Source organism: Antedon bifida, chromosome 4, assembly GCF_963402885.1.
Source record: "Antedon bifida chromosome 4, ecAntBifi1.1, whole genome shotgun sequence".
Classification (NCBI taxonomy): Eukaryota; Metazoa; Echinodermata; class Crinoidea; order Comatulida; family Antedonidae; genus Antedon; species Antedon bifida.
Genome location: NC_136229.1, coordinates 16193661 through 16217410, shown reverse-complemented (window position 1 = coordinate 16217410; position 23750 = coordinate 16193661). Strand labels below are relative to the sequence as shown.

General features: G+C 32.8%; 1 protein-coding gene and 1 long non-coding RNA gene across 2 annotated transcripts; both read right to left on the bottom strand.

Moving 5' to 3' along the window:
- Positions 1–5499: 5499 nt before the first annotated feature.
- LOC144839210 (voltage-dependent calcium channel gamma-2 subunit-like) lies at positions 5500–11867 on the bottom strand. The gene is made up of 3 exons (XM_078694524.1): positions 11636–11867; positions 9783–9881; positions 5500–5645 (listed from the first exon to the last, which is right to left on the bottom strand). The coding sequence occupies exons 1-3, from the start codon at positions 11865–11867 to the stop codon at positions 5500–5502; spliced, it is 477 nt and encodes a 158-aa protein (XP_078550650.1).
- Positions 11868–17889: 6022 nt separating this feature from the next.
- Positions 17890–18572, bottom strand: LOC144840553 (uncharacterized). The gene is made up of 3 exons (XR_013611935.1): positions 18523–18572; positions 18073–18195; positions 17890–17930 (listed from the first exon to the last, which is right to left on the bottom strand). It is a non-coding gene; the product is annotated as an uncharacterized LOC144840553 (long non-coding RNA).
- Positions 18573–23750: the final 5178 nt, after the last annotated feature.

Here is a 23750-nt window from a genome sequence, read left to right as displayed (position 1 = left end):
GAAAAATGGTCAATTTTCGCCCTTTTTATTTTTTGACATAACTGGTTACTATTGCATAATAAATATGCGCAGAGTCAAATAATGGGTTATGCGCATGACAATTGTGCTATAGTAACCAGTTTTATCGAAATATAAAAATGTTGAAAATTGGCAATTTTTCGAAAAAATCTCTGTGCTATAGTACAGGGAAATTTTCGAAAATGACCAATTTTCGAACTTTTTATTTTTTGACATAAATGCTTACTATAGCATAATAAACATGCGCAGAGTCGAATAATACGTTCTGCGTATGTTTGTGCTATAGTAACCAGTTTTATCGAAAAATAAAAATGTCGAAAATTGGGCCTTTTTCGAAAAAATTCCTGTACTATAGTACAGGGATTTTTTTCGAAAAATGGCCAATTTTCGCCCTTTTTATTTTTTGACATAAATGCTTACTATAGCATAATAAACATGCGCAGAGTCGAATAATACGTTCTGCGTATGTCAATTGTGCTATAGTAACCAGTTTTATCGAAAAATAAAAATGTCGAAAATTGTCAATTTTTCGAAAAAATCCCTTTACTATTATAGTACAGGGAAATTTTCGAAAAATGACCAATTTTCGAACTTTTTATTTTTTGACATAAATGCTTACTATAGCATAATAAATATGCGCAGAGTCGAATAATACGTTCTGCGTATGTCAATTGTGCTATTGTAACCAGTTTTATCGAAAAATAAAAATGTCGAAAATTGGGCATTTTTCGAAAAAATTCCTGTGCTATAGTACAGGAAAATTTTCGAAAAATGACCAATTTTCGAACTTTTTATTTTTTGACATAAATGCTTACTATAGCCTAATAAACATGCGCAGTGTCGAATAATACGTTCTGCGTATGTCAATTGTGCTATAGTAACCAGTTTTATCGAAAAACAAAAATGTCAAAAATTGTGCCTTTTTCGATAAAATTCCTGTACTATAGTACAGGGATTTTTTCGACAAATGGCCAATTTTCGACCCTTTTATTTTTTAACATAAATGCTTACTATAGCATAATAAACATGCGCAGAGTCGAATAATGCATTCTGCGCATGTCAATTGTGCTATAGTAACCAGTTTTATTGAAAGATAAAAATGTCGAAAATTGGTAATTTTTGGAAAAAATCCCTGTACTATAGTACAGAGATTTTTTCGAAAAATGGCCAATTTTCGACCCTTTTATTTTTTAACATAAATGCTTACTATAGCATAATAAACATGCGCAGAGTCGAATAATGCATTCTGCGCATGTCAATTGTGCTATGGTAACCAGTTTTATCGAAAAATAAAAATGTCGAAAATTGTCAATTTTTCGAAAAATGGTCAATTTTCGACCCTTTTATTTTTTGACATAAATGTTTACTATTGCATAATAAACATGCGCAGAGTCGAATAATGGGTTCTGCGCTTGTCAATTTTGCTATAGTAACCAGTTTTATCGAAAAATAAAAATGTCGAAAATTGGCAATTTTTCGAAAAAATCCCTTTACTATAGTACAGGGATTTTTTCGAAAAATGACCAATTTTCGAACTTTTTAATTTTTGACATGAATGCTTATTATAGCATAATAAACATGCGCAGAGTCGAATAATACGTTCTGCGTATGTCAATTGTGCTGTAGTAACCAGTTTTATCGAAAAATAAAAATTTCGAAAATTGGGCAATTTTCGAAAAAATCCCTGTACTATATTACAGGGATTTTTTCGAAAAATGGCCAAATTAAAACCCTTTTATTTTTTGACATAACTAGTTATTATGGCTCTATAAGATGATGTTAGCACAATATATGTTCATAAATGGCAATATTATAGCATAATTATTGAATTTTATAAAGTGGGAATTTTTGCTATTTTTCGAATAAAATTTCTATGGTCCCCCGCAGGGTAATTTTCGAAAAATGGCCAAATTTCGACCCTTTTATTTTTTGACATAACTAGTTACTATGGCTCTATAAGATGATGTTAGCACAATATATTTGCATAAATGGCAATATTATAGCATAATTATTTAATTTTAAAAAGTGGGAATTTTTGCCATTTTTCGAATAAAATTTCTATGGTCCCCCGCAGGGAAATTTTCGAAAAATGGCCAAATTTCGACCCTTTTATTTTTTGACATAACTAGTATCTATGGCTCTATAAGATGATGTTAGCACAATATATTTGCATAAATGGCAATATTATAGCATAATTATTTAATTTTAAAAAGTGAAAAATTTTGGCATTTTTCGACCCTTTTATTTTTTGACATAACTAGTTGCTATGTCTCTATAAGATGATGTTAGCACAATATATGTGCATAAATGGCAGTATTATAGCATAATTTTTGAAAAAAAAAAAAAAATCCCTGTACTATAGTACAGGGATTTTTCAAATAATGGCCAATTTTCGACTCTTTTATTTCTTGACATAAATGGTTACTATAGCATAATTGACATGCGCATAACCCATTATTCGACTCTGCGCATGTTTATTATGCTATAGTAACCATCCATTTATGTTAAAACATAAAAGGGTCGAAAATTGGATATTTTTTCAAAAAATGGCCAAATTTCGTCATTTTAATTTTTCGATAAAACTGGTTACTGTAGCATAATTGACATGCGCTGATCCCATTATTCGACTCTGCGCATGTTTATTATCCCATAGTTACATACATTTATGTCAAAAAATAAAAGGGTCGAAAATTGGCCATTTATAAAAATAACGGCTTTATAAAATATGTTGAGGTAACTTATTCGCAGAACACATTATGTGATTCTGTGCATTTCAATTATGATATAGTAACCAATTATGTTAAAAATGAAAGTCAAAATTTGGCCATTTTTGAAAATTTGCCAAAATATCGACTTTTTAAAATATGTTGAGGTAACATGCGCAAAACAAATTATGTGATTATGCGCATGTCAGTTATGATGATAGTAACCACTTATGTTAACAAATAAAAAGGCTGGAATTTCCCTGTATTATAGTACAGAGATTTTTATCCGAAAAATTCCGAAAAAATTGCTTTAAAATTATGCTGATTAACATGCGCAGGACACTTTATTTGATTCTGCGCAATCACTTTTTCGTTGTAAATAGTACATGGATATTTTCGAAAAATTGCCAAAATATCGACTTGTTTAAATATGTTGCAGGTAACATGCGCCTGTCAATTATGATATAGTATCCAGTTATATAAAAAAATAAAAAGGTAGAATTTTTCTACTATAGGCCTAAGGATTTTGTTAGGAAAATAACCAAAATAACGACTTTTTAAAACATGTAACATACGCAGAACACATTAGTGTGATTCTATGATATAATAACCAATTATGTTAAAAAATGAAAGTGTCAAAATTCGACCATATTTCGAAAATTTCTATTACACCATGTGGTCATAAAGCAACATACGTGCACACATTAGCAATGTTAGTACAGTACAAATAATTTAAAGTTGGTCATTGTAACAATCCCTGTACTGTATTATAGCACAGGAATTCTGTCGAAAAAGAGGTGAATTCGAATTGATCATATTACCTATAGTAAATAAGAAGTAAAGGAAATAAATACGAAATATATGAAAAACTATATCTCTCTATCTATCTAATAATAACACACGTGGATTGCACGCAAGGAGGACGGGATACTTCCCATATTACTAAAGAACTCGTAAGCTTTAGGGGTCGTTCGTTTACCCGAAGTTTACGGGGCGCCGTTCGGGACATCACACCCCGTAGAAGACAAGGTGGTTCCTACTAATCAAAGTTAGCCATAATCTAACCTTACGATTTAGTTACTTGAACGTAGTGTTAGGTAACACTAAATTAAAACAGTAATATCTACTTTTATAACATTTTACATCAAATCTAAATAATATAATTATGTCGAAAAGAATATTTCGATATTGAATACAAACCATGTGAAAAGAACTACATTATACCATACTTTATTCATACATCTATATTCTGGCGTAGGTCTACAGTACGTGTAAAATCACCGCTGATTTACTCCTCGTACATTGCCAACTAACATAGGCCTCCCTGACTAAAACCTAAAATGACGTCATCATTAAGATTAAACTGACCTTATTTGCAAAAATCTACACAGATGTTATTTTGAATATAGATTCAAACGATTTATTAAAACTACTTAAAACAACTGGTTCACTTTTGGATCGTCTGGGTGGCCGTAAATGCTGTTGTCCTCTGTTGGTATCTTGCATTGATGAAATCGCCAGTTTATCCGTAGACATAGATGGCTTTTGTAGATTTGGAACTGTATCTAGGTCATGTGATACGTACGTCACATCTTGATTGGTCATTGTTGAAGACATTCGACGTAGTGTATCTTTAAACCTACATACGTCACCGTTTATTGAGATTCGCCTGAAAGTACGCGCTCCGAGCCAATCGGATTTAGTTGGTTTACCTACGCTTGTAAAATATAAATGAACAACGACGAATCCGGAGATTTCTGATAGAGTTAGGCCTACGCCTACAAGGTAGAAGGACCAACCCCAATTGTAGACGAACAAGGGCTTTTCCGAATCAAAAGCAGATTGTACTAATGTCGCATCGCCGAGTTCATCATTCACACCAGAGATGTAGATTAGTAATCCAAACATACTTAAAAGACCTAATAATAGAATAAAAATAGGCCAAACTGATTTTATTTAAATATACAGTATCATATTAAAAGATGTAATGGCGCTGTGCAATTTTTCGTTATACTGATTACGGTATTTTAGAAATTCGTACGCAATACATAATGGTATAAATTAGGATGTGAACGTGTACATTGTTGACTATTGATGCAGATGGGATCAGTGTAAGTAAGATGCACTTGTAATTAAAGTACGAAGAAATTTAACTTATTGCCGTTACTTTTTATTTGTAAAAGTATAGCTCATAAATTAGGAATCCTTTAACTCTATTTTAAATTCTGAGCTTAGAATATTTATTGTTTATCTTGTGTCATCTTTGACCAAATTGATATGACTGCCAAATCAATGCCGTGTAATAATTATCTTTCCAAATTTCCTATCTAATTCCGTTTCTAAGCATTTTTGCTTTTATATAAATAAAGTGAATACTTGCTTAATTCATCATTCGCTATCTAAAATTATAATTAGATTTGTACCATACTGTATTTTTTAAAAAACGTCTCCAATTTCTTTATTTTGAATTATCGTATATTTTGAAGACGACTGGCGATTATTAAGCTCTGTCTACACTATCAAACTTTATGTGACAAAAAAATGTGATGTGCCCATATATGGACATGATGATGTCATATCACTACGATATTTGGGCACATCACACTTTTTTTAGTCAAACTAGTTTGATAGACAGAGCTTTAGATTGCAGAAATTCACTTTTGAACGGCAATAATGGAAAAGACTTACATAAATTATGCCTAATTCTGAGATAGGCATACACAATGCAAAAACTGTTATAGAAATAACCGTCTTGTATATGTAAATGTATAAAAAGCTAACCTGCAGTAACAAATATAAATCCTGATATAAAAATATAATGGTCCTCCTTCCTTCTCAAAAGTATCCAAGCGAAAAACAAAACCGCAACAATATCCGTAACCATAGCGACGATATGAAAGAAACTTAACCAATATATATATTCTAGAAGAATTAAAAAAGGATTAATATGAAGAAAACTACGATTATTATTAATCATGATCTTATTAAACTAAAACAAAATATTTTTTATTTATTTTATTTAAAGACATTTGGATCTTCATTCACTAAAACAATCACCTAGTTAGTAAGTAGGTAAGTAAGCCTATATCATACATATTATTGTATTATTGTTACATATTGACAACTATAACAGTTATGTTTATTATATGTGCCATATGTAATAGATAGGTATGGAACGCCACTTGAAAATCAATTCAAATTGATAAGTATGAAACGCCACATAAAAATCAGTTCAATTTACAGATACATTTAGAGATGCATAAGGCCTATGTATCAATGATTATTGTTTCATGCAGTAACTTATTAAGCCTACTAATGATGTTAATTAGCGATTGATTTTAATATTGTTAGTTATTTTTAACTTCTAGGCCCACGGGGTGAATGATAATATTGTTAGTTACGGTACGGATTGTATTTAAAGCCATTATATACGAGTGCGTCTATTAGTGTCCTAATAACTACAGTAATCGCAATTAATTTCAAACGAACTGATAGTATCCCTATTTTAAGTCTAAAAAGGGCCAATCTGGGAAAAAATTAGAAACAAGTGTTTCTCAACTGATTTGAGTTATATAGGTTCTATATATCCACCAAAAAAAAGTTCCAGCTCATTTGGCCTGGGGAAAGCCGCCATTTTGGATTTTTAAAATGGCCGCCATAAAATACATATTTTTGCTCATATATCAGCTTCCACATCATGTATGGATATGATTTTGGTGGCAAAGTATATGTTTTGAGGGTCAATGAATCCAAATACAGCATTTTGAAGTTTACTGAATGTCCGCCATCTTGTTTTTCAAAATGGCCGCCATAAAATACAGATTTGTACTCATCTCAACTTCTACATCGTGTATGAACGTGATTTTAGTGACAAAGTGTAGTTGTGAGTGTCAAGAAATCGAAAAACAGCATTTTCGTAATTCACTCAATGGCCGCCATTTTGTTTTTCAAAATGGCCACCATAAAAATACAGATTTTTGCTCTTATCTCAGCTTCCACATAATGTATGGAAGTGATTTTGGTGGCAATGTATATATTTTGAGGGTCAAGGATTTCAATTACAGCATTTTTTTTAAGTTTACTTAATGGCCACCATTTTGTTTTTCAAAATGGCCGCCATAAAATACAGGTTTTGCTAATTTCGTAGCTCATATACATAATGAAGACATGATTTTGATAACTAAGTCTATGTTTTGATTGTTACAGAATAAAAAATCAGCATTCTAAAATACAGAGTCGGAAAGTGATCAGATCTTCTTATTCCATTTAGGACCAAACTTCATAGTTGAAGGCTACTGCTCCACTGGCTTTAGATGTTGCTTTTTTTTGCATACAGTTTGTTAAATACAGTAATAGTTTTAAAATTCCCAATCAAACTGGCACAACATATAATAATAACAACATTTATGTACAATCCCCTTTGTCTAGTCTCCAAGATCTATCGCTATCACAATCCTCATTATTACTATGTCAACGTCGTGAGTTAATCACAAGATCGAGTTTCATACTGATTAATACCAAAGAGGTACACAGGAAGATACCAGAGAGTGTACTGTAACTATCATTCGCGAGAAGAAACTAATAAACAAGATATTCAAAAGAAGTTACATAGAGATGTAAAGATATTTTCCAAATATAAAGAGAAGCATGGTCAACTTGCAGTTAAAAGTACAACTTATGGATAAAGCAAGTAACATATCTTATGGATACATGGTAATACACTGGGAGATCAACACTAGTCACCCTAAATGGTCTGCATTTATGTATAAATCTAGCTGCTTATCTGCCATCCTAATAACCTTCGATCAACCATTGTGACGTAAAGTAATGCAAATAGTTAGAGAAAGAAAACTGTCATTTGTCGTCAAACAAGAGCTTTCTGGGAAAGTCAAAAAGATATCAAGAACATTTAAGCTGTGGCTGTATCATTAGATGGTATAACTTTTTAGGCATGATTGTGCAATTGGGAGCTCCAGGTTCAGATATAGCATCTACAGTATGCTTTCATATTTGCAGCAGCTGGTCATGGCCAAAATGCCAAAAGTGGAAGGCTATATCTGGAAATGCTGAAAGACAAATTTCAAGATACAGAAGGTTTTCTCTATTGTGCTCATGTCTGAAAACTGATTCTTCACCATTATAACACGTTGCATGATATCCATTCTTTTTGAACATCTTGTATTGTATGTATATGGAAATTTGTCGTTCAGGCATATTGGCCATCATGGTCAATTGTCCTATACTGTGTCTATATCTGGAGACAAAATGGTACATCCTCATCTCGTGTCATCATTATATGATACATAGCTGCATCCTCTAAGAGCTTTAGAATATACAGCTCTCTTTAAAGTAGGTTATGCACAACTTCAAAACCTCAACCCACCAGTATGTCCAATATAACCAAGAAAGCTCCTGAAAAGATAAACTCCTCCGTGTCTGATTATTATGACAGCTAGATATACGTTTTCAGAGTGTCTGTACCATTGTATAAACTGTTGACATGTTAATTGGATAAAAAAGAATGATCGGCATAAACTATCGTCGATTTGTCCAGTTATCGCATTATACCTACATGCCTAAATCCAGACCAGTTATGGTGAAGTAGTGTTAGTCCCCAGTGTATTAGGTAACCATCCATTCAGTCACATAAGATATGTTGCTTTAAATTGCTTTATCTATAATGTATCTGATTGGAATATGCTTAACTAAAGTTGGCCATGCTTCTCTTTAGGATTTGGAAAATATCTTAAAATGTCGTCTAACAAACTTTTTTAGAATATTTTATTTTTAGGTTCTTCACGCGAATGATATAGTTACAGTACATCGCTGATATCTTCTTGTGTACAGTATCTCCTGGGGTCATAATCACTGTGGTTCCCATATATTATCACCAACATACTGACTTATTCTCGTCATCACTTTCCAACTGTATTTCAAAAGCTGAATTTTGTTTTTATTCTGTAACCTTCAAAACATAGGCTTAGCAAAATCATAATCATAGTAGCTCATAAATTAGCAAAAACCTGTAGCTTATGGTGGCCATTTTGACAATCAAAATGGTGGCCATTGAGTGAACTTCAAAAAGCTGTATTTAGATTTCTTGACCCTCAAAACATAAACATTGCCACCAAAATCACTTCCATGCACGATGTAGAAGCTGAGGTACGAGGACAAATCTGTAAATTTTATGGCAGCCATTTTGAAAAACAAAATAGCGGGCATTAGGTGAACTTTAAAATACTATATTTGAATTCCTTGACCTTCAAAACATATACTTTTCTACCAAAATTACGTTCATATGATGTAGAAGCTGAGATATGAGGAAAAATCTGTAAATTTTATAGCAGCCATTTTGATTTTCAAAATGGCGGCCATTGGGTGAAATTCAAATTAATGCTGTATTTGGATTCCTTGACCGTCAAAACCTACATTTTGCCACCAAAATCATGTCTATACATGATGTAGAAGCTGAGATAAGCACAAATCTGTATTTTAAGGCGGCCATTTTGAAAAACAAGATGGCGGTCATTGAGTGAACTTCAAAATGCTGTATTTAGATTCCTTGACCCTCAAAACATACACTTTGCCACCAAAATCATTTCCATGCATGATGTAGAAGAGGAGATATGAGCAAAAACCTGTATTTTATGGCGGCCATTTTGAAAATCCAAAATGGCGGCTTTCCCCAGGCCAGATGAGCTGGAACTTTTTTTTGGTGGATATATAGACCCCATATGAGACAAATCAGTTGAGAAACACTTGTTTCTAATTTTTTCCCAGAGAAAGTGTAAAATGGGGATACTATGACCTAATTTTAACAATAAAGTACACGCCTGTTAACGACATTAAGATTCAAAGGTCAAACTAATTTTACATACTAACAATAATAAACATTATGTTCTCAAATCAAATGCATGATAAATAATATTGTCATGTTTGTTAGTGGGACCTTTGTGAATAGTAAACATAGATTCGGAAACAATTATGAAAATAAATTGTACGATCGCTTGCTTATAGTTCTATTTTCGATTGATTATGTGAGTGTAGTTAGTGACATACTTATCCACCCGGTGGCCGGGGCTGCAAAGGTTCCGCGTACTTTGTAATCAATGAGAGATGAAAACGAGATTAGTCTTCGGCAGATTCCTTTGTCTGTGCCTAAAATAATATAATATCATAATCAAATAATAATTATTATTATTATAATCAGTTACGTGTGTTATGTTTGTTTTGATACCACATGATACAGATATTACAGAAACATGGAGTGGCCCTTTAAAGTTCTAAAAAAATGGTGTTTTTGTAAATAAAGGTTTGCAGTATATGTGGCCCTACGGTATTTAAAGAAGAACAGTCTTGGGGTTTGCAGTTGCAACTTCTGAACTGTTGAACAATCTTCCCAATTATAGTCGAGAGTCACCTGCAATCAAAGTTTTCAAAGCCCTTTGAAAAAACACCTTATTAGTTCTTTATCATTTAATATGTTACTTTTTTCAATCTCATTTATGCTTTGGAACAATCTGCGATACTTTACTATATTAAGTATACATACAGATAGAAATGTTTATTAAATTTCAAGTTTCAAGTATTTTATTGGTTGTATTAATATATTATTTAGATATTACCTTGAATTTCAATAAACTTAATAATGCGTAAAGCCAGTGTGAAAAAAAATAAAAATGGAACGAGAATCCATCCAGAAACAATCATTAATGTAATAATAATAAAGATTCGAAACAAATAAAGTATGATTGATATTTTAATGAAAGGAATTTAAGTGTACATCAGCACACTATTCAAAATGTAATGAGATATTTACGACCTAGTTAAGACCTTGTCACAATATAATATTTGATGAAGATCTTATGAAACCGAGTATGGAGCGCAAATGTTATAATCCGGGAATGAAAAAAAACATTTGATCCAAAAATCGATAAATAAATCTTTGGAAATGCTGATTAGAAAGACACCTAAAATGGAACAAAAAGTCTATTATGTTCATCATAATATCTAGAAAAGTTAGTTTGACTGGGTTTGAATGTATATACAAAATGTATTCCTTTGTATGCTCAGGACAGATTAATAAATACACTGTAACTCGAATCTATTGTTTTGGATACATTTTGGAGTAAAACCTGTGTCTGTGATTTACAATATAATTTGCATTCATAATTTAGTCATTACTATATATAAGTAAAGTAGAATATACAACATATACATACACTCAAACAATGTGTCACTAATAATTGTCCTATCGGCGTTTCATAGAAGATTAACTTTGTCTTTGATTTTAATATGCGCTGAGTTGTGCTTAGAAATATCACGATCGCCCTACATTATCGTCCGAATGAGGATAGACCTGGCCACACGTTTTATCATATCATGTTTTGACATCAATTCCTACGTCTGCTACTGTACCAGATATATACATGTTACTTAGACATATTCAAGAGTAACATTCAAAACACGTACATTGCTTACGAAAGAATTTAGATTTAATTGCTAGATTTTTTCCAGTATTACAATACGTTAAACTTATAAACACGTGTTTTATACTCATTACGGATTTAAAAAAAATGATATTGAAGCGTTCGAGCACATATTTTTTTCAAAAAACTGATCAGTTTTTTGGCCTCGATACAAAAACATCATTGATGAGGTACGGTACAATTCTTATAACCAAATAGGTTCATCAATGAACGTCGCAAAAGACCTAGAACCATCAATTTGAAAATGATAATTCAGTTCAGAAGATGTTGATAATAATGAAACCGCTGTTAACTTTCATCATAATTATCTCCATCATTGTCGTAATGATAATGTTGGACCATGGAGTAATAACACTATCATGTACATTGCGATGATGGCTGTCAGAGAATGTACATCAAACATGAAAAAAAATATAATCTTACCGTTAACAATGCATGTTCTCCACAATCCAGACGACATAAGTACACGGTATGTCTTTGGTTCGTTATTAGTCCCATCTTGGGCGTAACTTTCCGAAGCAGTACTATTGATTAACAGGTCATCCATATAATTCAACCAATTATTTGTAGTAACCGCTATCGCCAGGAAACCAATGGATGTAGCGGCAAAAATAGCAACCAAGAATATCGTCTGCTTGGGTTGGCGACGCACCATGACGACAGTTCACTTCAGTTTCAGTCAGTTTAAATTCAATTTCACCACTTCACGTTTATTAGGAATATTTAACGATGGACATGCGCAAAGAGTAACACAATCATCATCATTAGTCGAAACCTGAACACTCGCTTCCTAAAATAATCCAAAATCAATAGAACATTCAACTGTTGAAAATGCAATTTTTTCTGCCTTAATTTTACAATTCAAATTTTTTTGCTAACGGAAGTTGGAAAATGAATATGTCAGTGGAATGGATACTCAGCAATGAATGAGGAATACAGATACATTTGATAGTGATTAAAATATACTTACGCATTGTCGATTCCAAAAGAAATTTGATACAGAGATTACATAAATCGTGAAAAACAGCAATACAATAGTACTGTAGTAATAATTCCGTATAACTGTTGGCCGCCACAATTGAAATATTTCTTGAAATATAAATTTGAAAAACAAATAATAATTTTGGGGAAATAAAAATGTATATAGAATTGAATTAATCTCTTTTTATATAAAAAATGTCAATTTGATATAGAGATACAGACTAATCTAATTATGTATACTGTATGCTATAATAAATTATAATATAATTAATAATTGTGTAATTTCGGGTCGTCGCAGCTTAATAAATATTATCGGGTTTATAAAGAGATATATTACCTCCCGAAACTAAGTTTCGATTTGCGAAGATCTAGGACTTAGGACGTACGCATAATTATGTCGTTGATCGTCTGTGCCTGGAGGCAAATAATCCGCCGAAACTGTGTCGAGGAATCGACTAAGGTCCCACTGCCCCATATGAAAGAAATGATTTAACATGAGTACAACGTTCCTAAGGTATCGTAGAAAATCTCTATACTTCAATTGAGCAAGGCAGAGAGAGGCTGTTGCTTGTGATAAACTAACCATTGGATGTGATGATGTTTTGTATTCATTAAAAATAGTAGTAGTCAATGCCTAATGTTATTTAAAATGTTATATATGACTATGGCTATAATTTCGAAGAAACCGTAGCAGTGAAAATCAAAGTAGTGTTACAAGAAAAAGCAATTAATTCGTATTTACATTTATAATGTATTTTTATGATTTATTCATGTCGTGCGCATAAGAACCCACAGTTTATTTGAACCAAAACTTAACATGAATGTTTTGTTAATCTTCAGACGTGCTAAGCATTGTCACAAAATAAAATCAACTTACCTTTGCAGTGCTATACCGACACAATATTCATCAAAATGAGTTCGTTCAAATCCATAAAATTGATTGGTAGCGTATTCAAAATGAAAAAGGCCTTTCTTTCAAAAGACCCGCAGCATACAACTGTACGGAGGTGATAAAATAGTGGGCTGTCATCCACTAACGACAAAGAGTGAATGTCTCATCGAATACTATTTTAGCAAAGAAAGTTCGCGTCCGTCGCTTCGCTGTTTAAACTCTTAGTCTGTACTAAGACAATTAGTGTTCCGTTTACACGCATTTACATATTAATGAAGTTAAACATGAATTGCAATCAGGGCCATAATTAAAGTATCTATCGTTCTTCGCGTAATCACATTCCATTAATCTAATATTAGTTATTATTATAATTATAAATATCGATACGAATACACTAAGTATTTAGTAGTCTTAGCATCTGTATTTTCCTATTCACATCGCGAAGACACCGTGCACTAGATTATAAGACGTCTCATTGATATTAGGTCAAAGGTTACAGTGTTTAAGATACCGTACTATCCTAAACTACACATGCGCAGATGTTAGGGATACAAACAAAAAACAGTTAAAGTACGTGCATACACGTTTACGTTTTCTAACGGAAATTAATACAGCGAGTTGCATTGCAGCCATGTTCATAGGTCTCATCAAAGTAAGCTCTGGAAATGGGATTCCATATGTCATACGCAGAAATAAAAAAAGGAAAACAAATCTAACTTTTTTTTTCATTTAATATCTTGTATTATAAAAAAAATATTTTTACATTATTGAGTAAAATTACAGTATGCTACAATTTAAATTAAATTAATATTTATTTATTTCAAGTTTAAATAATAATTTTTAGAATATTTTGCATGAGCTAGTTATACAATCCCTCGGTTAATACATTCGAGGCTATTAAGGCTAAAATGGAAGCTCTAGCCTACACTTACTCCATCAAAGCAGACTAGTTTGTTTACATTAAGCATTTTTAGCTCTTCACTTGTAGTATTTTTATACAGTATATGTAAAATATTCATGTTAAAATCTTGTATTTAATTGTAATGTTGCTTTAAAAAATTCTTTGTAAGAACGTTTAAATTGTTAATGCTCTTTACCATTAACAAAAATATTTGTATTGTTGTCTTTTAACAGTTTTTTTCAATGTTGCTCGTTTATTTCAGGGTGTTTTCAATCTCCATATTCTTTTGAAAAAATGTTCTCCAAGACTCAGTAGAGGCAGCATCGTAGCATGATCGTTCAATTTAGAAATCATTATCGTAAAATCTGTTACATCTTTCGTATTCCTTAGTAAGCAAATAACAATAAGAATTTAAGTTATGTTTTGTTAAATGGTAGGCTAATGGGTGATAGAGTCTTCAAGTATGCTAGACTGACTCTATATTATATCTCTCAAACTCAATATCATTCCAACATTCGAACATTGAATACAAGAAATTGAATGTGCTTTTACAAATATATTTACTGTAGGTATACTTGAGTTTGGAAACATTTTTACCTCTTCTGTCATCACAGACCACTTTAATTGCTAATAGTCGTTAGAAAGACGATAACTATATTTAATGTTTATCTATTTGATCTTCTTGCAAAATGTTTACAAAATATTCGTAACATTTCTTCGCTCTATTTATTTGTCTATAAAACGTATTTCAAAATATATTTTGATATTTTCTTTACCCTTGTTTTTAATTTAAATCTGAAATAAGTACATGTACTTTAATAATAACTCACCGATTCATTTCCACTTGCAACGTATGGTCGTATTGTTTCTCCATTGTAGTTATCATAATCCTAAAAATAAGAAGAAAACGTATTTTTTAGAATTTATCTTTTATTTCTGAATAAGTTTGTTTAAATTATCATCACTGCGCTAATTTATTTCTTATATTTTCTCCTTTCCCGCCCTCATCATTAATTAACATGCTAAGTAAGAAAGAAGATGGGTCAATCAATAAGTACTTTCTGAAATTATTTCAAAGAAGAGGCAACAAATATAAAGAGGAGGAATCATATCAAATGTTGCAAATGATGAAATAAATTACATTTTCCTTTAATTCTTTAGGAGTTTAATTCTTATAATACTAGCAGAAGAAGTCTTTATAATCTCATTTCTGGCGAATAGAAAATGCACTTAGTGAATGATGTAATAATGTTCTGGATTGATTTACGAAATGCGTTTGATGAAATTTGATACTCACGTGTGTTGTGTACATCGTTCTGTTTCGGTAATGACGAAGTTGTTCAGAAGATGTTACTGAATTGTAATCTACAATGTATGCAGATTTGAAATACTTGTGCGCTTTCCTTTGACGGTGTTTGGTTATCACGATGAAAAGTACAATAAGAGAGATTAACAAAAATAAGACTAGTGAACTGGTAACAGTAATGATCACGTACACAAGCGTATCTGAAAGATAGAAAATGACAATTTCATACTAATGGTGCAGTGTCAATATTGTCAAATGCTCTCACACTTTTATATACTTTCATACTATCATATCATATCATTTATTTCGCCAAATACAGTACAAAGTAAACTTTAAAAATGTTATTAAAGTAAATCAATGAGGCAGGATCACCTAAAAGTATAAATAAAAAATAACCGTCGAGAGGCTCTCCACATAGAAATACTTTAAACGGATAACACAAAAAAAAATGAATTTCTATAATATTACAATAAAACGTTAACATTCTGCAATTGCATTTATATAAACTATTATGAATGAATGAATTTCTACGTGAATGAATAAATACATGATTGAATGAATACATAAATTAATGAATTAATACATAAATGAATTAATTAATACATGGATGAATAATACATGAATTCAATTCATAAACATTAGTTTTATATTTCACTAGTGTTGCAAAGTTAAAGTGATATTATTTTAAATATTCTTTCTTTAAAGTCCCCAAAAATAGAGAGAAGAGGAAGAGAAACAATAAAATCAATGTATCAAAAACTATGGACCACAGTATACAATGACTCAATGGTCAGCGTCTAAATAAAATATTTAGATAATTTATGTGTTATTAGACATACTCACCACTGTTATGTTCACACTTGTCTCCATTGTAACCACTTATGCATTTGCATACAGGTGGTTGAACACTATCATCACAAATTCCATTATTTTCGCAATAACCATCTTCGCAAGCAATTTGAACTGAAATAAATATATAGTTTAAAATAATAATAATTGGCTATAAAAAACAGTAGACTATTTAAAAAAAAATTAAAATGTATAAACTTGAACTTACGTTCAACAATAATCATCTCAACATCAACTGTGAAATCGGTATCTGGTAGGACGCCCTCATTGTTATCTATTGCATCAGTAATCTCGGTTTGCAGATCGTTAACTGTAGAAGCGCCCTCAGGGAATGTTAACAGAACGTCAGCAATAATACTGCCAGCTGAGAAATCTGACACAGCACATACTGGTATAACTTCGTTATTTTCATCATATATAGTTTTAATCTAAAAATAAAAGAAATATGGAATTCCACATTGATATCTTACAACGTTGTGCAAACAATTACAATAAAAAAAGGCAAGGAAAGACAAATAACAAAAAATTAATGAAGATCTACAATCACACTATTTACAGGAAATCAACTGCAAACAAAAAAACATGCTACTAAACTAAGCCATCACAAGGCTTAGGTAGTTCACTTTACCATCAAGATTTTGCAATTTATTTTTCTTATAATACTTACAGATTTACAAATCATATCTTCATATGTCATGAACAAATTGCTCGTAGGGTCATTTAATTCTTCCGTGAATACAGCTTCTTCACTTCCTATACTTGTTATTGGTATCTGAACATTAAATGATTCATCTAAAAATACAATTGTAAATGAATGAAATAAATATTAAATAATATTAGTATACATGCGCTTATTATGGATACCTCCTTTCCCTTTCAATCAAATTGTTGTATTTTAATTGCTGTTACTGATAATACAAACCTGTAGAATCTGCTACTGTAGTAGGATTGACTCTTGTTGTTGCATCTGCTGATGTTGTAGTTGGATCAACTAATACTGTGGTCGTTGCATCCATGGCTGTCGAAGCATCTTTAGATGTTGTCACATCTACTGTTCTCAAATCTCTAGAGGTTGTTGCATCTTCAGTTGTCACCGAACCAGTTGTTGTCACTGCACCCGTTGTCGTCACCGAACCAGTTGTTGTCACTGCACCCGCTGTCGTCACCGAACCAGTTGTTGTCACTGCACCCGTTGTCGTCACCGAACCAGTTGTTGTCACTGCACCCGTTGTCGTCACCGAACCAGTTGTTGTCACTGCACCCGTTGTCGTCACCACACCAGTTGTTGTCACTGCACCCGTTGTCGTCAACACACCAGTTGTTGTCACTCCACCAGTTGTCGTCACCGAACCAGTTGTTGTCACTGCACCCGTTGTCGTCACCACACCAGTTGTTGTCACTGCACCCGTTGTCGTCAACACACCAGTTGTTGTCACTCCACCAGTTGTCGTCACCGAACCAGTTGTTGTCACTGCACCCGTTGTCGTCATCACACCAGTTGTTGTCACTCCACCAGTTGTCGTCACCGAACCAGTTGTTGTCACTGCACCCGTTGTCGTCATCACACCAGTTGTTGTCACTGCACCCGTTGTCGTCACCGAACCAGTTGTTGTCACTGCACCCGTTGTCGTCACCGAACCAGTTGTTGTCATTGCACCCGTTGTCGTCACCACACCAGTTGCTGTCACTGCACCCGTTGTTGTCACCGCTCCAGTTGCTGTAACATCTACTGTGGTCGGATCATTTATTGTTGTCAAATCTCTTGATGTTGTTGCGTCTGTAGTTCTTCCTGTCAACATAACAAATCATATTTTTTTATTTTTAGCATTAGGCTGAACAACTATAATTCAACTGGTATTAGTAGCCTTTTTAAATATAGCTTTGTGTATATTAAAATAATATTTCTCTGACTTGTTGTGTGTAAAACTTACGTTCACACGATGATGTGTCATTTGACCATTCATAGTTTTCATAGCAGTCGCATGTATAACCTCCATCAGTATTATTGCAAATATGGTCACAAGTGTCAGTGTTAAGTTCACATTCATTTATATCTATAATGAAAAAACATGTAATTAAATATAATTCTCGAAGCAAGAGAACATATGTTCATTTTAGAAATATTGCTAAACACTACACTACACAGATACTACAATATTTTCAAATTCTGATACTTATAGTTAGATTTTTAAAATATTTCTTTATGTACACATCCAAGGATTGCAAATGGTGAAAGTAACTGTTTCCACAGAGAGGTAACAGTTGGTTTCTTAGAACAAACACAAGATGCTCTACACAAATGCATTTTTTGAATGTCTGTGGAGTGAATTTGAACGAAAAAAATCATTTGAAATCACTGACTTAAGTTGACCGAGACTTACCTAGACACTCGTCACCTGTAATGCTGTAGCCATCGAAACATGGACATGTGAAACCACCATTGTTGTTAAGACACTCCGAGTTGTTTGTGCAGTTATGGGTACCATTGCTACATTCATTAATATCTGTAAAAATAAAGACGTTTAAAGAATTTATGTAGAAAAAGTTTAATAATATTACACATATGCTGCTATGTTTCATTTTAAGTCTGAAGACTTCAGACTCCAACTTTCTCATCAAGGTTTCCTACTATTCTAAAGATTGCTTAGATACTCAAAATCAGTTTGTAAATGTTAGGAAACCGCTTTCAGAAACCAACTCTTCACAATGCAGTATTTTCACCATTTTAATTATAGTAAAGATGTGTGTGTCATATATCCCAAGCCTTGCCTATATACATGTCAAACACTCACTAGTAACTTAAAAACAGTGAATAAAAACAAACCTAAACAGGTGACTCCATCTCCTGTGAAGCCACTTGGGCATGTACATTCGTAACTTCCAGGTGTGTTAGAACATGTAGACCGTGACCCGCATGGGCTTCCAGTCTGGCATTCATCAACGTCCACACAAGTTGTACCGTTACCAAACCATCCATCAGAACAAGTGCATGTAAAAAATCCAACAAAATTTGTACAATCAGCATTTTCATCGCAGTTATCCAGTGAAACATCACACTCGTCAATGTCTAAAGTGAGAAAATAATAAAATGTGCATCAAGATTTATATGGTTTTTATATGGAATACCGTAGGTCAATACTATTAATGAAATATTAATATTAATTAGGAAGGACGAATGCTGCGCAACCTACCTTGACAAGAAGTACTATTGCCTTCATATCCATTGACACACTCACATATAAAGGAGCCTTCAGTGTTGGTGCAGTCTGCACTTGCGTGACAAGGATAATCAACCAATCCACATTCGTTGATGTCTGTAAAAGATATACATACAGCTTTTTAATAATGCCGATATAGTGTTATTTACTAATGTTAGTGGATTCAGATAACCTGCTGGTTGATTGAAACCCTTCTCCCTAAGCTAGACTTATTATTTGTAGCTGATATGTATGTAGTCATACGATGTGTACATAGATTTTTCTTGACTTTTTTTCTGCGCATTTTAATGAATAAGGGGTATCCACATGATGGGGAGTTCTACTGTAATTTAGTGTGGAAGCGCTACCTTGATAATGGACATGATATTACTAACCTGTGCATGTTTCTCCGTGATGATGGACATGATATTACTAACCTGTGCATGTTTGTCCGTGATGATGGACATGATATTACTAACCTGTGCATGTTTCTCCGTTTCCACTGAACCCGTCAAAACATGAACATGTATAAGTTCCATTTGTGTTTATACATGTTGCATTGGCACTACAGTCATCAAGCATTAAGGTGCATTCATCAATATCTGAAAATGACAAAAAATTACCTACAAATTAGAGAGATGATGTAAACAAAACTATTGTTGAAATAAAGTCTTCTGTTTTGATTTTCAGATGTGAAAAATGATATCGACAAACATAACATGACTTACCATTACACGCACTACCATCAACATCTAATTCATAACCATCGTAACAACTGCAGTTATAGGAAAACAATATGTTTGTACAAACTTGTTCGCAACTTGCAACGCCCGCTTGACACTCATCGTAATCTATAAAATCAAATAACAAGTACACTCATTAGTTTGTAGTATAGAATTATGCTAAAATTGCACACTGAACTTGTGTTAACGAAGTATTATATGATGGTAGACAGAAAACAAAAGTACCTACCATAACACTTGTACCCAGACCCGATCAAACCATCGGGACAGTCTCCGCACGATGCATTAGCAGAAGGTGCTATCTCGTCTGTACAATCTACACCAGGATAACACGGTTCACCTACGCATGCATCAAAATCTTCGCTACAATTGTTTCCTGACCAAGCCGGTAAACAGTCGCATTCAGCAACCTGAACATATATCACAATGTTAGATTAGTATGTTTATACTAATACAAACGTATACCATGCGATATATGAATTTCAAAAACTTTCTGATTATTGTTTATAAAAACTTACGGCATATTGATTATTGAGAATGTCCGATCCATCAACAAAACTTTCAAAATCACAAACACCTCCATTCAGACATTCACACAGGACGACTTCTATGGGATAGGCAGTTGAAGCACCATTGCTATCCATAACAACAAAAGACAGTTTCACGGAATCAGTATTTTTGGGTGTCCATGTGAAAACGCCATCTACATTCAAAAGATATTTAAAAATATAATACAATAGGCCTCTAACAATAGAATTTAATTCAAAATTTAAACATTATATTTTTTAGTTCAGAAACAATGGCCAAAATTATTTGATATTTAAAATACTATCGAAAATGATATGATATTCTACTTGCCTTGGTCAATGCCAGCTCCTGGCACGCTATCTTCTAGTCCAAAAGTGATGTCATCCCCATTCGTGTCAATTGCATTAATTTGAAGGACATGCATTTCGCCTACCGTTACATAGAGCCTGTTCGAATCTACCAAAACGTCAGATGGACTAATGGCTATCACATCAGTTATGTTTGGCGGAAAATTTGCTGTAAGAACATAGAATTTACATATAGAATAAGTAAATTTTGTTTTTGACGAATAAATGAAATTGTTGCCTTGCTAAGTATTGTAAGCTATTTTTTTCTTGAAACAACCAATACAGATTTATCTACTATGATTAAAATATCCAGGAGTATGGTACACACTAAATTTTAACACCTTTCAATTGGCCTTTAGTGTAGAAACTTGGTGTGAAAGGACATAATTGGTTGACAAAAATGTAGATTTGATTTGAAATTCTTTACAAAAATTAAACATTACCCAATTCCCCAGCATCCTCATTGTTGTTGTCATTGGTTTCTAAGGTATTGAGCCCAAACGACAGGTCACGTGTTGCTAGCGTATCAAACAGACACATCTGGCTGTCGCCACACGCTTCTAACGCATCCGTGTATATTGTCGTGTTTTCGTATTTTTCTATTAGATCATACAGGAACAACGGTCTGAAAGTTAGGTCATTGAATGTATCCCATGATTCGTCTGCAGAGTACTCGAACAAAGTTGATTCGTTTGTTGTACGCCCTGAAACATACATTTACGCTGTTAATGTTAATGTTTTAAAATTTATATAGCGCTTCTAACAATCAGCAGATTGTCCCAAATAATAAAGATGGGAGAACAAAAAATTACAAAGAAAAAAAGAGGTGGGTTATTACTGTGCCATGTTATTTTACATTTTATAACTTTAATAACTAGTAAATAATCAGTACCTCTTCATCAATGAAATAAAATTAATGAGAATTGGGAAAATTGCTTACACGTGATACCAAAATCAAAAGCAGAACTCTCTGGTAATGAACCGTTAGTCGGTATTTCCAATACTGTGCCATTTGGAAAGGTCAGGTCATCACTGATGTCATCATTCCAAACACCTGTAAAAGAAAATAGCAAACATAATTACAGTAAAACCCCTATTATGGGGATACATCGTTAGGGTATCCTGCATACGTGTCGTGGTCAAACGATAGAGCGCCTACATTGGTAGAACCCGGAGTGTCATGAGCAATAATCGTTGGAATGGCGTTAAACAAATGAATATTATCATTATCTCTAGTATTTGTATTTCTTTCATGGGAACGGGTTAATTAGGAATATTAACTGAATTGTGTGCTGTACTTTATCTATTTTTTATTCAACTTTTATTGCCTCAAAAAATATATATATATATATATATATTTTAAAAACAATTACAGCACGGAAATAGAAATAGATTTCTCTAATCGAGTTTAACCCTCTTTACAAATATAAATTATAAACAAAAATCAGATGGAATTGGAAAAAAAAACATTAACATGTTGCATTACTACTAACCATATAATCCTTTGGTTCGCTCCTTGTACTCCTCTGGTGCTGACAACACAACATCTAACACAGATGCAGTTAGGCCAACCGATATAGAAATTCCAGAGCCCCAGGTTGCCTGCACATGATACCCAGTGGAATTACTTTCTGGTAGAGATATTACTAATTCAGGATCTTCTGGTGGCATATACGGACCTAAAAGTAACATTTTCAAAATTTTTAGACATTTTCCCTGCATTATTGTTACTTAAAAATGTATCATCATATATCATATTTATTTGAAAACTTCAGAATATATTATAAACTATATGATATGAATGAATAATGATTATAATCTTTACCTTCTTCGAGACTTGACTTATTGACATAAATACTTCCATTAACCAAAATTTCAAAGTCCGTTGCATTTGCGTTCAACGTCATTTGTACCTTAAAAATACAAAATGGTAATCAAATTGGTCACATCATTCAATAAAGAAAAAATGTTTGTAATTTAATTTTAAAATGTAACCAATCGTAACTGATGTCAAGAACTTTAGCAGATCAAGAGACGCGTTTTGAATGCCTAATGGTCTGTACTTGGCATTATTTGGTTCCTGATGAAATAATATAAGATGAAATTATGTGATAAAAGTTGGGTGTTTGATATTTGAGGAAATCAATCTTAACAAATGAATGTGTCCTATTGCTGTTAACCGATACCAAGTCGCTGTTTCATTAAAACAATTGTATTTCTATCAGTGATACATAAAAAGGAAACACTGAGGAGATATAAGAGCTTTCAAAGACAACTATCGCCAAAGTGCGTTTCTCTCCAAAACCGAATCGAAAAAAATGGTTTATACCTTTGATGCACCATTTTCTTGTGCAGCAAATGCGGTAAATGCAGTTGCTTGGACAGCTTCATCATCGCTTTCTGGGATTTCCATTCTTCCTTGCAGCACAAAGAAACCGTCATCAATCGTGGTTAACACAAACTCTCCAAGTCCATTGAAAGTGTACTCAAACTCATCCAACGTACGCATGTGAGGATCGCCAAACACCCAACCTAAAATGTATAAAGTTATCCTTTTAATTAAACGATTTTCTTAAATAGTTAACACTTTCTTTCTGTTTTTGTTGACATGCATAGAAATAAATATGTTTCTTTATACTATCTTACCAATAACGGGAGGTCGGTAGTTACTGCATGTGCCTGTTGGCCTCACTTGTGTATAAAGATTACAATAATATGGATCGTTTGATTTCTCACAACAAGTATATCGTGGCATCAGATCTGAATCTATAAAGATAAATAATATAATGACATG